We start from the raw sequence: 17125 nt of genomic DNA, 5'->3' as shown, positions 1-17125 counted from the left end.
CGTGACATATACCTCATTATAGCTGACAGAACTACAACACGCCTGAATGTGGTCACAGTGCAGACAACAAACAGAAAGGACTTCCATCATCTTTAATACACAGGCAAAGCCTACAGAGACCACAATTCCCTGTCTTAATATAACTGGGTAAGTTGCCACAGAGATATGTTCATATTGGAGACAAAAAAAAGCTGCAACTGTCTCTAGAGCACTGCTGGCCATATTTATCTTGTGGGTTACACTTGGCCAACTCTGATTTAAAAATCAAAGCAGGTAAATTTTTTCTCCACTCTAATACTAAATAACAGATTTACTGAATTGAGCCCTTACTGGCAACCCAGTGGATGTGAAAATAGGGTATCTTTAAAAAAACTGAACAGAACAGACAAATACATAAGACACAGCCCCCGCAATTTCCTCCATACATTGGGGCATACATGCTTGCAACATGAACTCCATAAAGCTGTATTTTATACAGCTGCATTTTAAAAACCGCTGAACAGGTGACACTCCTTAGGTGGCCTCCAGGATTCAGTTCAGCAGATTTGCAGTTACACAGTCGCACAGATTTCTCTTTTCCACCTGAAGAAGCAGAGTTTCTGTCTATAAGAGGGGGAAACAAAAGCAACATTGAAAAACAAGTGTCAGCACTGTAAAACTAACTAGGTCCCAATGAAAAGTCCACTTCACTTTTGTTGCAAGATTTGGAATTGGTTGTATGAGATGAGGCTTGAGATAAAAATCAGAGTTATTGCTTACTGCTCTGCAATAAATTAGCCTTTGCGTGATTAATTGGCATTCCAACATGGCAATATTTCCTGTGACACAGAGAAATTCAGTCTGGTACACACTCATGTTTTTCACATTAGTACATTCAGTGTGTGTGTGGTGCTGTTATTTTTGTTTAAAGTTATTTATCTTTCTTACAGTCTTACTTCAACTGCACAAACTGGAGCATAAGCTTTCAAATTCATGAGAGGCTTAAAAACACCCCATAAACCTGTCAGAAATTTTCTTTTTACTTAACAACAAACTAAAAAAATTAAATTTGGAGTATTACAGCCTGGACTCACTGTTGAAAGTTATACAGAGAAAGCAAGGCATAATTTAATAGAATATCTCAAGTTGAAAGACACCCATAAGGATCATCAAGTCCAACTCCCTGCTCCTCGCAGGACTACCTAAAACTAAACCCTGTGACTAAGAGCATTGTCCAGGCACTCCTTGAACTCTGACAGGCTTGGTGCCATGACCACTTCCCCGGGAAGCCTGTTCCAGTGACTGACCACCCTCTCAGTGATGAAATCTACTTCTGTTTTTTTCTCCTGCCTCACTGTTGCTATTGTTAATATGCTGTTGGAGCCTAAAATAGACATAGGTGCTGAGTTGGTATAGACATCACAGTTCAAACATGTGATGAGATTGCTGGCTTCTTTAATGAAAGGAATCCCAAACTGGTGGAAGCAGAAGTCCCCCAGGAGATCATTGCTGCCCACAGAGATTTTCTAGAGCAATGAGGGCAGATTGGGAAGTTCTCAGAGCTGGAGCTGGGTTTGATCAGAAAGGCCTGCACCCTCTCAGCGAGAGGGTGAGAAGGGGCTGAGGACCAGGGAAGGGACAGCAGGACTGCATAAGGGAAATCTGGGAATCCTTCCTCTCTAGCACACACACTCTTTGGTTTTCCTGGCTGTCTGGAGCACTTGTGGCTTCAGTAGACGCATGATGGAGCACAGAGCTGTTTGACATCAACATCATATCTTCATCTCAGTTTGTCTATCATGAGCTGAAGCTGTATCTCAGAATCAGTCTACATGGGCTTCCTGGACTTCCTCCTTACTGTCATGAGACACACTAGCTGGGGAAGTCCACTCACCAAATTAATCCCCACTGGTGTGACCAGCTACACCAAAAAAAAGGCAATATGAAGACTACCAGCTCTAAATGTCAGTGAAATCCATCCTTAATCTGGCTGTCTTGTGATTGCTGTATGAGATGGAACTGCCATGTGATTAAAGGCTGTGTTTTAAAAGCTGTGTTATCCCTTGACCCACATCAGCTAAAGGCACTTAGACCAGAGCTGGGCTGAAACACCCTGCTTACCACCTGCCTTCATAGTACAGGACAACCTATCTATTGGTCAGATTTTTTTCCCAGATGATAAATCACTAGACACAGCCCTGTATCAAATCAGGTTTTGCTTTTGATAGTTTTGCAAAACTGGAAAGATGTGATCAGACTTGCTAATCACCTAAAAGACACTCAGTCACCATCTCCTTGACATCATCTGCAATGGCTTGAATAAGGGAGGTTGACAGCATGCCAGCAGCTTTGGAGCTAAGCCCCAATCTTACCATCTTACATATCTTTAATAACATTTTCAAGCCTGTGCTTTCACTTTCATGGGCACATCTAACTTAATGTGCTTTGAACTTTCCAAATAACCATTGACAGTTTAGAAAGGAATAAAGAACAGAATGACCGGTGCTATATACAGCTTTGCTGACTGCTTTGTAAACATGATCACAAAACCATTTGAACAGAGATTTATTATTATCCGCCGGTGGGTTAAAGCATATTTAAAAAAAAACGAACAAACCCAAACCAAAAAAACAAACAGGGCAGGGTACAGATTCTGAACCTACAAAAAAGCTGATAAGTTCCAGTTAAAAATGCAATTTCTGAGCTCTTTAATGTTGTAATGCAATGTCCACTGGTTAACTGAAAAAATGGGCTGGAATTTTGAAAATAAGTATCTATAGTGCGGACTTACAGTGAACTGTGTAGCCCACAGACTGGATTTGTTTTACAGGATTTGTTTTATGGTCTGCTCCCTGCTGGCCTCTGTCTTGAGCAGCTTTTACATGCAGTAGGGAGCTGGCTGTGAACTGGCTGAATGGTTTTGATGATAGCAGCTCCCTCCCAGCAGTACAAGAACCCTCTCCCCAGTTCATGATCAGAGCTACACCTGCCACATACTGCACTTTGGCTGAGTGAATCACAGATACCCCCAGAAAGATTGCCCAGAGTTGGTTACTGCTGTTAAAACAACTAATCCAGCCTGCAGCCTGCTCCAAGGGGCCAGCAGCGACAAAAGGGTGGAAAACAGTATGCAGGAGGGCAAACAGATCTGGTACATGCATGGGTAGTAGCCAGCCTCTCAGAGGTGGTCTGTGACCCTTCTCTTACTGCATGAGTAAAATGCAGCCAGCTTGTCAATCAGTAAGTGATCAACACATCACTGTAGGTTACAAACATGTCTAGTCTTGTAAATGGAAGGAGATACAGCCTATGGCCCCCATAAAAGATTATGTGACCTACACTAGAGTCAGTTTGCTTTGTGAGACACTATGCAGATCAACACGGGGCCAAATTAAGTGTGAAAACTCTTGAGTTGTGCAATAAAACTATATGGTTTCCCCTGTACAGAACTGCAGGTGAGATTTTTGGGAAGAATTAAATGAGAATTTTCTCTATAAGCTTTTGGGAATCCCTCCCCCTGCAACACACTTCGGAGCTGCTTAGTCATAATCTAAATATCTTGACTGCAAACAAAGGAGTTTTTCACAGAAATTGTGTCTCCAGTGGGAATATTAACAAAGGGAATTGTATTTTTGGGGACAGAAACATTTGCCCTACTAAGCAACAAAACAGACTAAAATAGTCAAATGTAAAATATATAAGTGCATGAAAGTAATTGTCTTAAAACTCCCAGTTTGCTTCAAATTGGGCCACAGTTGAATAATAAAACTAAGAATTGAAACAGTGTAGAAGGCAGTTCCAAGAAGTCCTCAACTATTAAATATTTCCATGTCTTTTGAAGATGTAGGCAGAATTCCTAGCTTAATGACTGGAATAGGTCTGTCCTAGTCCAGAGGCACTGAAGGATCTCAACATGGATTCAATTATTTAGATTTTAAAGTGATAAGGAAGCAATAGGCTTGTTTTGGTGAGAATATATCATGGAGCCACATTTTCAGGCTTGCTGTCAAATCTATAACTGTGAAAGTCAATAATAGGACATTCCTCTCAACCAAACCTTTTTTGTGTCCTCATTTCCTCTCCTTGGTTGTCTTTTATTTTTATTCTGTAAAAAGTATTAAAATATAGTTGATATCTTTGAGGCTCTTATTGCTACTCCTGCTTTGGATATCTGTATTTTATAAAGCTTCTCTCTTGGTCTGCAAGCTGCAGGTGTCATAAAGGTCACTGCCATCACCAGACAACCAGAGAAGGTTTTAGTAGTTGAGATATTTTTGAATCAAGATTTAAAAATTCTGGTGAAAAGTTCAAAGGTTTGTAAAAGAAGGAAAAGGTGGGCTAGAACCACTTTACAGCACAATCTGAACATCTTGTTTGGGCTGTATACAGTGCTCAGCAGAGGTATTAATTAATGAGATTTCTTCATGAAGAAGCCCAAAATACATGTGACCTGTAATTATTGAACAGATTTTGTTTAACTGTAAATGTGCTACATACCAATCTGGTTCTGCTGGAATGTTTGTTTGGGTTTTTGTAGTATGTCACAATTCAAGGCATCTTCATTCCTGCACCTGCATTTTCACCTAAACGTCATGGACCCTGCTTGAAGTTACCTCAAACCATTCTTCAAAGATGCCAGTTCACAGGCAACTGTGAACAACCTTGAGCATAGATTAGAAGAGCAAAAAAGTTTGAGTGCCTTCTGTTGAAAAATCTGTGCAAGAGTGTAGATATAGCACATCAGCTAAAGGGTACACAGGAGGTGGGGAAAAAGCTACTCTCCTGAGGCACCACTATCTGACAGCAGCTGGGATACAGCTAGTCACAGATTGCAGGTTGCAGTAGCAAGAGACAGATTCAACGATCCTACAGAAGGAAGATACCAACCTTGGCAAATTCTTCACACTGACTGCAAGCCAAAAAGTTTCGTTCCCTATGCTGTTCTACTTTGTGGCATTCTTCATCATTATGGAATCAGAGCAATGTAAAAAGTATCAATGAGATGATGTTTCCTCCCTTAGCCTCTCCCCAGGGGTAAAAGCATGTGCAGGGGAGTATTTTATTTTAGTAGGCTTTTTGTTTGAGCTGGCTCTCTCCTTTTGGGTAATAAATATAAATGATGCTGTCACCTTACTCCCCCTAACATAAAAACAAAGGTGCGCTCAGAGTTTGGAATGAGAATAGCAATGCTAATGGCTGTAACTGGGCAAGAGAAGGATAGAGGGCTGAGGACTGTCACTTTACTCTTTCCTAAACTTCCTAGTGTCCCTGATACCCCAAGGCAGAAGAATTCCACAGATTATTGCATAGAGGGGTGGAATGTAATTACCCAGCCTTGACGTAGAAGATAGGACAGTACAGTTGGCAGTGTCTTGTGCAAAATCCATCCATCTTATCTACTTTTATCCCCAGCATTTTCTTCCGTGTTAAAAAAAAAAAAAAAAAAAGAAGAAACAATGTTTCCTCACCCGTGTGTCTAGATTATATGCTGTCTTCTTTAAATCCTGCAGAGCCCTCTGCATGAACTCAAATGCATGGCAGTCAACACAGGGACGACCTAGGAGAGCATTTAGTAGAGCATTTAGTAGAGAATCGTGACTATATGGCATGAAGTGTTAAGTAGAAGGAATGAACAGGGATTTTGAGTATGAGGAAGAGCTACAGAAAAGAGTCCACAGAGTAAGTACTGATGTACGTACTCTTGAACAAGGCAGGCTATTTTAAGCAGTCCATCATGATGGTCCACCCAGTCTCTCAATGACAAAATAATTACTTCAACAAATCTGCATTAAAAATTTTCTTGCTCTTTTATTGCTGTTCCCCTCACCCTTCTCTTGTCAGAGTTCATAGTGTGGAAACACTAAACCCATAACTGGAGTCTTTCATTTTGCTCCACCAACCGGAGCACATTTTCAACCTCATCTTCAGATTTTTCAGATTTTTCAGAAATTACCTCTGAAATCATGAACCTGTACCCTGGAAAATCTTGTCTCCTTATCTCACAAACTTGAGCTCTAAATAGAAAGCTAATGGAATAAAATTTACTACAATATCACAAAGACAGATCACTTAGCCACTAACTTTGATCATGATACAGCTTTGTCCAAAGCTAGTGAAGCAAGCAGCAGATAAACACAATGTCCTGTCATTAGTGGGCATTGCTGATAAGCAGAACTGCCGTATTCTGGACTAATTGCAGCATTTAAGATAGTATTCCCCCATCTAGATATCCAGACTGAAGGTCACAAGGCTTGCTTTGCCTTGATCGTCATTTAACACAAAGCTGTGCCCTAACAGATAGCAGTACTGAGACAGAACAAATATAGACATGATGAAATGTCTTTGAATCATCAGGCTCCACATATGCTCTTATTTGCTTCTCAGTGCCTGTGCCTCTCTGACAACTTCATAGGAAATATTGCGCAAGTGAGAAATTCTGAGCACAGGTTTAGTTTGCTCTTTGAGGTCTGGTAAGGAAGAAAGGATGAAACCTAGAGTGATGTTGGAAAATCCTGCAGTGTCTGTCAGCCTATTTTGCAAACACTTGATATTTCACTGATTACTACATGCCTCTGATAAGCTGGAGTATGATCTTCCAGCTCATGATCTGTGTGCTAACCAGCAGACAGGAATCCTGCCTGCTGGAGAGGAGTCTGCCAAACTCTTTAACTGGCTAAGAAAAAAAAAGATATAAAAAATAAACATTGAGCAGTATTAAAGACCTCCTCTCTTATTGTTGTACTACCACCCAACCTTAGTGTTATTATATTTGCACCAGACAAAAGGAGAGGACAGCACATTCCACATCAACAACTTGCTGCAAGGTCCTGTCATTATGTTTATGACATGAAATAAACTCAACACAGATCAGCAAAGGAGAATTAGGTGGTTGAAGGCTGCAAGACTAGGGGTTGACAAAGTGTGCTTTCTTGGCATCTTCATTGTGAAATTTTTAATAAAAACTACTGACTCTAATACAGTAGACATTATCAAGAATGAAAGATGTAATGAACAGTCAATGTCAGTTGAAAAAAGCAAGTCTCAGTAATGTCTCTGAAAAGCAAACAGGGTGATTCCTGGCATAGAAGGGGCTAACAGAATGAAAGGGCTGTACAGAAGAAAAGGTGCAAAACAGTTGCAGATTTCAGGTACAAGTAAGACAGCAACAGGCAGGAGACAAGGGTAAGAGAGTGGAGAGCCTTGGATGCAGGAGAAAAACAGCACTGGTATGCTACCAAGTTGTGGTTTTAAAACAACATAAGCAAGACATGTCCAAAATAGTTTGAATTATTTGGACAAGCTTCAGTGATGTGAAGTCCTGCAACATTAAAAGTACAGTACAAGCTGTATGAGGGGACTGTAGAGTGGTACGTACTTTCAGCTGGTATGGCTGTTCCCGCTTCTTGATCAGATCTAACAGGCTCTGCAAGAAGCAGTGCAACCACAAAAACTAAAGGAACTGTAAGGACAGCTCTTCTCAGAAGGCAGGGTGCCAGCATCTTGGGAACTGGTGCTTCTCTGTTTATCAAGAGACATAAACAAGTTAGTGATGAACATTACAGGTACAAGGGTTTTTTTACAAAGAACTTAATGTTCCTGATGGCTAAAGCATTGGCAGTCTTCCACTGAAAGAAAAAAAAAATAAATCAGAAGATGTAGAGCATGGACAAAAGTTCTCTGTACTTTTCCAGCAGCGCACATAAAACCCAACTGGGAGAGAATGTCCCTAGACATGAAGGAGAAGATCAGAAGCCTCTAGACAGTTTTTGGTTTCATTTGCAAGCCAGGATACCAGCAACTTTGCCTGCTCTGTGACTCCAATCCTTTTTCTAACTACACAGTCCCAGACTAGCACATGAATCTGATAGCTGGCTCACTGTTAGACTCTGAGATCAAAACTGCAGGGATTATAGAGCTGGCTGAAATAGACCTGAACCTAGAAATGAGGTTTTTACCCTCTAGCTTGCTTTACTGATGCACCACCTTTCCACAAGTATAATAACTAAAGGTAAACATTATCATCAACTACACATCACACTGATCATAAAAACTTACTCCGTTACAAAAGTAGCTGAAGGAAAAGACTTTTGTTAAATCTCTACAAGTTCATAGGTAAATACATCAAAACTCTTTGATCTTCTGCTGCCCCTCCTAATTTGGGCTTCAGACCTTCATTTGCAACCATCCTTCTGTTCCTCATAGGAAGATAGGTACAGCCTGGTCCAGCAACAACTCCCCTTACACAGAGGTAAATTTTTTTATAAGTACACAGGTTTCAAATGAAGTATTTTCCTGATCCAACAGGTAAACTGTCCAGATCAAGAGGGAACACGGGAAACTTGGACCAGCTCAAGCTGCAACTGTCTATTAGAGATTTCAATCCAAGTCTCAAGAATCCTGGCAAACCCTTAGGGTGGTCCTTTGTTCAGCCAAGTTTACCTTCCATTCCTGTATGTTCAAATGGAAGAAGGAAAGAAAGAATCAAATAAGGTTAAGTTGTTGCAACACAATAAAATCCACTTGAAAAACCTCTTTAGCTAAACCCGGGAAAGTAGGACAATGTTCTGTCTCTTCCTGATTTTTAAGTTGGTGCATACTAAGTAAAAGATATTGCATAAGAACATCAAATATACATGTACTGAATGCAAGAGTACAACACTCCCCAAAACAGCTTGTATTTCAGAGGACATTAGAGGGAGGCAAGAAAGGCAAGGTTTTTCCCCATCTTGCCACAAACACAGAACAAAACAAGCTTGCTCTTCAATATATGCAATCCACCGTTTCAGACACAGCTAATCTGAGGCTGCAAATTCTGCATGAACACTTGCAGCACGTGCAAATCAGCAATTCATCCAGGAAAGGACCTTTCTGTGCACCTCACCTGAACATGAGAGTAGGGGATGGTTCAGAAGCAAGAGACATAAATGTACGTGTAGAGTCACAGATATATTTGGGCCTACACCAACAAAAAAGGTCTGGTAATGTAATTCCTATAACCTTAGAACTGGGTTTCCTATCTGTTCCGCTATTTAGAAGTGATCTGATGTGATCCTTTTTCTTATTTTTACAATCCTTAAAATAAAGGGATTAAAATCATAATAAGCAGCTTGGATTTTCTGTTTTAATTAATGGTGATCTGCAATCAAAGCAAGTACAATCAAAGACACCAGGCTTTGCAACAGGATGCAGCAGAGTGTCTCCAAGTAACAGTAAATTAGGATGATACCAGCCTCCTTTGAAAGTACCTAATGCAGAAGCCTCCTGGTCAGTAGGAGCAGAGGCTATTCTCATAGTTGACTATGAGTGCTACGAAGGTTCCACAAAACAGAGCAGATAAGCTGTTAAACTTTTTCAGGATACCTTACACATCACCCACCTCAGCATCAGCTCAGCTTCATATGTGAGCCCTGCTGCAAAACAATTGCTCCCTGAGTGCAGCAATCACCTTAGATCATATCTAACTACTGCCTCTTAGTTATTCTGTGGGAATTTGCTATATGCAAGGAATAATCATGACGGGCTTCAAGGGTGGTCTCTCTCTGCAGTGCAACTGGGAACGGAGACAGATCTGTGCATGGACTTCTGTGAAAGAGAAAAGTCACCCCCTCTAACAAAGGAAAAAAAATCAGTACCTGATCTCTCTCTCGTCTTTGTGATGGTCTCTTTGAAATGGCCGCTGCAAACTGCTAACAGAACAAGTGCAGCATTTCTGAGCATGTGCACTGTCTCTTTTTAACCTTCTCTGAAAGAGGTTATTACTATGGGGAGATTTCTGCCATGGCAACAATGCAGAGCACTGCAGCACACAGCACAGATTTAAAGAGGAACAGGCTGTGTCTCGAAGGTCTGGGGAAGGATGATTCTGCTTTGACATGTGAGTTCCAGCAGCGATTTACCTGCTCCAGGTAAGGTTTTTAAAGCCAGGCCATTTGATTCATCTCTCTGGAAGTCTGCCGAATGGTTTTCCTGAAGTCTGCTCAGCTGGATGCGGTACCTGATTGAAGCAATTTGCTTCCCTAGTGCCTGAAAATGACCATGACAAATTACATCTGCTCTATGTGAAACCAGGAAAAAACATGGGATCGCACTCAGGAACTGCAGGACACATCACAGGTGAGACTTCGGTGAAGGCCAGGAATTGCTCAGCCCACAGTCTGTCATTTGAATGGTTCTGTGTTACAGGGATCATAGCCACTCATGCCTGCTTTCCTGGGTGTTCCTGTGATCCCAATCTCAGGGCCACTTGAGTGGGACTTGAGTCCAAACTCAGAGTAAAGTTCACCTCCCTTGTCCAGCCTGCAGCTCTGCTCCCCCCTGTTTCAATGCCCCATGAGCTATAGTACAGAAGAACACTGATGGCGCTTGTGCTGAATGCAATACAGTAATGGAGCGCAGATGATAAAAGTGCTTTTCTCAAAGCAAAGCTAAGTTCAGGCGTCGCATCTGCCCCCCCAAAACACACTTCCCATCACAAATTAGACACGAGCAATTCTTGTTCCAGAGAGAATGAGCACAGCTGAGGACAGGCACAGCACTGAGAACCATGCACAGAACTTCAAAGGGATTGTGCTCTGTGTTTGCTTTAGCCAGTTCCATAGGGACTCAATCTTAAATGTTTTCATGGTGAAAGTTGGGGGCATTCAGTGTCCAGAAAGGTCAGGCACACAACCTTTTTTTTTTTTTTCATGAGCAGAAAATCCTCCTCAGAATTATGACTAACTGGATAACATTTCTTTTCAACATGCTTTATAACTTGTCTCTCCTGTACAGCCCCAGGGGAATGCTTTGCTCCCATTAATTCAGCTTTTTAAGCAAGATACTAAAATTTCGGGTTTTTCAGTGTGTAACTGTGCTGCTATATGAAGTTACAGCATTCATGAGCAGCCAAGAGGGGATTATTTATAGTACTGTCATCCTTATACATCACAAAAACAGAAAGGGGAAAATAATTTTTAGAGACTGTTCTTTTGGGCAAACAAGATTTAACGTTCTTGCAGAGGTAAGCATATGGGATTTGGTCTGATTAAGTATCTGCCTATACACAAATTACAAATGCAGAACTGTATTCATGATCATTCTCAGCCATCTAATCTCAAATCTTGGCATCTCTTCCTGATAAACAATATAGATATTCACATATACACACTCACATGCACACACACACGCACACGCCTTTTCTTAATCTGTGTTCTTGATCATTCCCAGTAAATCTTACCCTGTTCTCCCAAATCCTGTCCTTTCTGTAGAACAGTAACACCAAGCAGCCAGCACTGGTAGCTTGGGTGTTATCACTGATTCATTCTTCTAGACCTATGCAATGGGCTTCTGACTCCATTAAATACAATTTTAAAGCTCTATTTCTACCATTCTCAGGTGCCAAATTCCTTGCTCGAAGCATCTCATATCAGCAACTGTGACCTCTCTTCTTTAGCCTTGTCCTAAATCTACTTGTCCTGAAAAGAACAACTTCTTTGTTAGCATTTTAACCACATTTCCTCTTTATTCACTTCTCCCCACTCTATACTGTGTTAAGCACAAGCTTTTCTCTTCATTGAAGCTAATATTTTCTCAACTGGAAAATATCAGTTCACCAAGGAGATTTTCCACAGAGGATGCTTTGAAAAAAATTATTTTGACAATTTTCAAATTGATAATTTCTGGCTTTCTGCTTCAAAATTATTTCCTTTTAAACCTAAGCTTAACAGAGTAAAAATACATTTCATGCTTAGTTCATGGAATTGCAGAGTGGGAGCAGCACCTTATGTTAAGGGCATTGGGGCATGTCCCCATCAGAACATTACAACCCCAATAAAATCCTTCCTTCTCTTATTTCTCTCATGCACAAAGCATGAGTGCTACAGATGCTAGCCCAAGGGCACCCCAAAACTTAAAGTACAGACCAGAACTTGGACTATATACACAGTACCTGCACAATAGCCCTCAGTGGCGATTTCACTGGTGTGCCCAAAGTCGCAGTGGTAGTCATATGGCACCTTGGGCTGAACATGAAAAGTGACATTTGGGTGACAGCTGGAACACCCTGACTCTCCAGCTGCCCCAGGAGATCATTCATGAGGTAAGCAGAGAGAATGTATACTTTCTTTTTATAATGAAGTCGAACACAATGGATTTTTTTCTGAGATCCCCACCAGCTAAAAAGCATCAATGCACTGTTTCTGAGATTTCAATTTTTCATCTTGATAGCACGTATTTTGATACTATAAATATTTCTGTGGGATTGGGAGAAAAGCTCAAGCCTTTACCTCTAAGCCCCTTCACTGCTTGGTCTCTCCTTGGCTCTTAAATCTAATACTCTGTCACAGCAGAAAATTTTCTTCCTTCACTAAAGATAACAGATTCTGTCACTTCTCCTGCAGACACTTTTATGCCTTCTCACAGCCTGCCCTCTAAATCATGGTAAAAATCTCCCCACAAGGTACCATCTTGTCTTCCATCAAATCCTCTTTTAAGCTTTACCTCTGCCACGAATCCTACAAAGCACTGCTGCCTGGCAGAGCCTGGGGAGGAAGCTGGCTGTGACTGCTGATGGTATGTAAATGTACTTGTTATACCAATATCTCACTGCCTCACACCTCTCCCTGAGTCCCCCCCTTGTCATCCCGCCACAATCCCGGGCTGCAATAGCTCAAGGGCAGGGGCTGTGTTTGCACTTGTTGGCGCAGCACCACAAGGCTGGAGTGCTGATTGAGGCCTTCAGGCAGATGTGATGAATAATAATGTCAAACCACCTAAAGCTGATCGCATTGTCCCACACTCTGATATATGAGTTATTCATAGAGCAAGCCTCTTATTCTTTTCCCTCCAATTTAAAGCCCTTGGGAAGTGTCAGAGTGACCAGATTCAGAAATGAAGCCTTCCTTTGTTGCCTGAACAACTGTCATGTATCTTGGTAGCAGCAAATAACTGCAATTGTTCCTCCTTCTGTTTTCCCCACCAGTAATTTTAGGAATAGTTTCCTTGTAAGTAACTCCGATTCCTGCAGTCCCTATCTGTCAGAGTATGTCTCATCTGAAATCATTCTAGGCCCTAAAAGTCTTGAGTTTCATTGCAACACTAAGGCTGGGCTCATGTCCAAGTCTGACTTTTCCACACAGCTCTTAAGGGAGACCTGCACTGTCAGGAGTACTTACTGCTTTTTAGATGAGATGCTAAACTGAGGTCAAATCTTTCAGCATCTCTCTGGGAGTTGAGAAGCATTTAAAAATCCCATGGCAATATTCAGGAAGGGTTAGCATTAGCTGAGCTATCCTTGGCTTGCACTGTCCCTATCCACCCTCCTGTACACACATCTTTGGGGAAATAAGCCATGCTCCAAGCTGAGCTTGAGCTATTTCTAGATACATTATAGTTGCAACTTCAACTAGTTTGCTAAGTCCACAGGGATGTCTTCGGTACTTTGCAGCAACTACACAAATATGCATGCGTATGAATGGGCTTTGGGCTGGAGGGGAACAAACTGCTATCTTTCCAGGCTTCCCATTCTAGAACCAGACTTCAGAGTCCAGGGACCTCTTCTAACATGGGTGGCCTAGAAAAGAGAAGATCTCTTAGCTGTGAAGTAGTGCACCATTAGCCAGTTTCCTTGCAAAGGCTGCCTTGAAAACTAGCAGCTGAGGAAACTAAAGGAAATGAGACTCCTAAAATTGAAAGCTTATCTTTTTTCCCCCAAAGATATTTATTATCCAAAGTTTGCATAAGGACTCTCAGACTTCAGAATCTGGAAGAGCCATAGTCAGGGGGCTCCAGATCCATTCCATGCTCTAGGAATCAACTGCTTTGCAGTCAGTTACCTGAGACTGATCCAGGATGACTTTTATGACAGCAATAGTTGGATCTCATTGGTAATAATTTTGACATTAATAGCTCTATGATTTAATAGCTTAAAGACGGATGTATCTTCATGCATCCATGTTTGAAAACAGTATCTTTCACCTGAGTCCGTGTTTACAAGATATTTGCAAGCTGACAGATGTGGCTTCTCCTTTTTACAATTTTTTTCTCCTTTCTACAGTGACAGTGCTACAAATTGCAAGCTGGTTTGTGCAGTACTATCCTGATGTTGCACTAGCTGTGACTGCACAATTTCCAGCTAAGAGTTTACCCATGTCTGCCTTCAAAATGCCCTGTGAATGAATTCCTCATCTGTGATCCAGGGATGTTCTTAGACACTAGCTAGTAACAAATGAGCAATTAATGTTCCTTAAGTATCATTACAGTGGTCACAATCTTGGCTGAGATGCTAGAAAACAGACCAGAACCCCTTCTGCTAAAAACATGGCTAGTTACAGCATAAGCAACTGAGTCAAGAATCAGTGATTATATCTGGGACAGACTCCCATCTTCAGGAGGTCTACAACTTGATCTAGGCAGGGATCAAGTTCTAACACACACTCATTAATCTCATTAATAGATTACACTCCCCAAGTCCTCAAGCTCACCTGGTTATCATTCTAGAAGGGAGACACAGTGACCACCAGGGCAGAATGGGTTATTTGTTCCTTGGAGAACTTTCTCTAACTTGGCAAAGAAAATGTAGGTCTCCAACCCTCAAACCAACAGACTGCATTCTTCTTCTGAACAAAAAAGCATGAAGAATCCTACGTTGGTCTTCTCATTTACTAAGTTACAGTTAGCAGCAGCTACTAATGTCAACTTGTTTTAGCATCCTCAGTGCCAAACGTGCTGTCCAAATGCACTGCAGGGCACTTCCCACACTGGAGGTGATTGCCTTCATATGCTCTGACATCAGACATGGTTTCTAAGCAATGCATTCTTTCATTTCTATCATCCTAGGAAGTGTCTTTGCTTTATTCCACACTTGTCCTCCTGGTTATGTTATTGGCTTTTGCTGCACGCTGTTGTAAATCACATGAATGTATGCAGAAAGACAGCATCTGGGCTCTAGCTAGTACTAGGTCCCCATCCAGTTTTAGGCAGCCAAATCCATGGCAGCTCTGCTTTAAGACTGTTCATTTGCTGTCTACTGTTAGAATACACAAGGCAGTAAGTATCTCATGCCCCAGCAATATCAAACTTGTCTTACAAAACACAACAGCAGTTCAGCAGCTCTGAGACTATGCAGAATGCACTTTAAGAGAGCTGAGAACAAATCAATCTTGTTGAGGGCATTTGTCTGCACAAGTAGCTTCAGAAGAAATATGGTGAATCCAGAGTCTGATCAGAATCAGAAAATGCTGCAAAATCTTCCTCTCAGTAAAAGCCTTTCAACAACCAGCAACTTCCCATGAGGCTGAAATACTGAAATGCTCTACCAAAATGCTTCTTTTTCTCCTGAACTCTTTCTAATCTTCACATCTACTCCCTTAAAAAGCAACAAAAATGCCTAGCATGGGCAAAAATGTGTATTCTAAGGGGATGAGGATGTAGAAGGGCAACAAATATGCCATAATCATAGGTGTATTAAAAAACTCTAAAACAAATGAATATATATTAAGGTCATGCTGGAACGCTCTTTGAGAGATGTCCCTGACCATGGCAGGGGGCTGGACTAGATGATCTTTAAAGGTCCCTTCCAACCCAAACCATCCCATGATTCTATGTTTAATAAATGGCAGAAAATCTTAGAAAACTGAAAAGCCAGGGAAAGGAATATTTTTCTCTTATGGACAAAAATTAAGAAGCTGCCCATCCATACAAAGAAAACTCTTTGTACTCCCAGCCCTCTCCACAGAAGGGCAAAGATTCATCTATAACTCATTTACTGACGCGAGAAGGAGGTAATAATAAATTTAATTTTATCAGGTAGGCTGAAGGACGTGTGAGGAGCAGCCTCACACACAGGTCAGATTGAAGGGAGATTTCTTTTTATGCAGAAAAAAGCAAGCACAGTCATGCAGGATGAAGTTAACATAGCCACAAAGCAAAAGTGATATGAGGTAAGAAAGTAGGTTGGGTAGGGGAGAGAAAAAAAAAAGGGCTAGTTTAGCTGGAACAGTGGAGAAAAGATCCATTTTCTTAAACCTTTCAAGTCCTCAGAGGAGATTGGTATAATTGTGATGGACAAGAAAGCTTTACATTTGGAGGTGAACAACAAATAAGTTTTTTCTAGACCCTCTCAAAAATGTCAATAGTAATATACAGCACTCTAAGAAACAGATATCCTGACTTTGAAGGTCTAGAACTGATGCATAAACTACAAAGTGTTGCTCAAGGGATGTAGACATCAGGGTGACACATGGTAAGGAATGGGATGTCACCATGTAACTTTGTTGTACGGGTTACTCTCTAGATACGCCCCATTACCATGACTTATGTTGATTACTGTTTTTAGAAATTTAAACCTCAGCAAATCAAGAAAAACTGGATTTTCACTGTTATGCTGGAACCCAGAACTATCAGAAAGCCATAAACATGTCAGTCTAATAAGTGAATCTGCCTGCCAAACCAGCTGAACACTTCTTCCAAAACTCAGCACTGCCTGAGCAGGAGTTGGACAGGTACTTACACAATTTTAATAGCTTGAAACAGTGTTTATGTTTAAAAGCAGGAAGAGGTTATTTACAGTGCAGCCAAATTTTCAAGGTGAGGAGGAAGAGAAATCACAGAAGATATTTTACTGGGTGCTTAGAGATGCAAACAGGACAGTATGGCAGTTGAGAGAAAAGGAAAGAGGTGTCTGTCAGCTAAGCTCTTCCTTACTTTGCTTCTGCTCCTTTCATATATTCCTCTTGTCTCTTATACAACTTCTGCTGTAATTATTCATTATCTCTATCTCTGCCTCTTAGTTCTTTGTCCCCCATTTGACATTCTTTGTTCTCTCAGCCCCTGATATTCTCCTGCAACCTGATGCTCAGCTGCAGTGTGTGAACACTGACTCCTGGTTTGGGCCCTCAGCTGACTGAGTACACATTAGTGACCCTCCAAAGAAACAGTTGCTTGTGCACCTCTCCACTGCCTTATCCCTCTGACAAAATGCTATTGTTCTCTAGAAAGAAGAATGGAGCAAGCACATTGGCTTCTCATCCCCCTGTAGTTGATAGTCTGGCATACTATGCCAGAACAGATCATAGAGTGCTTTGTAAAGGGCAACATGGAGTGTCACTGAATGACTACACCCTTGTCCCATCTGCCAGAATTAGCATCAGCTCAGCTGGCTTTCTGCTCC

The 17125-nt window shown here is 41.3% G+C and overlaps 1 protein-coding gene across 2 annotated transcripts in view; it reads right to left on the bottom strand.

The window, feature by feature from the left end:
* Positions 1–77: 77 nt before the first annotated feature.
* LOC141922573 (NELL2-interacting cell ontogeny regulator 1-like) overlaps positions 78–17125 on the bottom strand; it is a 36973-nt gene continuing 19925 nt past the window's right edge. Inside the window, exons 1-4 of one of the 2 annotated variants that reach the window (XM_074821950.1) lie at positions 9612–9739; positions 7355–7497; positions 5448–5536; positions 78–603 (exon numbers count right to left, since the gene is read on the bottom strand). In XM_074821950.1, the coding sequence (XP_074678051.1) occupies positions 532–603; positions 5448–5536; positions 7355–7478 (285 nt within the window). In that variant the 5' untranslated portion in view covers positions 7479–7497; positions 9612–9739 and the 3' untranslated portion in view covers positions 78–531. Of the gene's footprint in view, positions 604–5447; positions 5537–7354; positions 7498–9611; positions 9740–17125 lie in introns of those variants that run through there. The other variant, XM_074821949.1, reaches the window with a different exon arrangement.

Source organism: Strix aluco, chromosome 4, assembly GCF_031877795.1.
Source record: "Strix aluco isolate bStrAlu1 chromosome 4, bStrAlu1.hap1, whole genome shotgun sequence".
NCBI lineage: Eukaryota > Metazoa > Chordata > Aves > Strigiformes > Strigidae > Strix > Strix aluco.
Note: the sequence above shows the minus strand (reverse complement) of the source record. Positions and strands in the feature narration are given on the sequence as shown.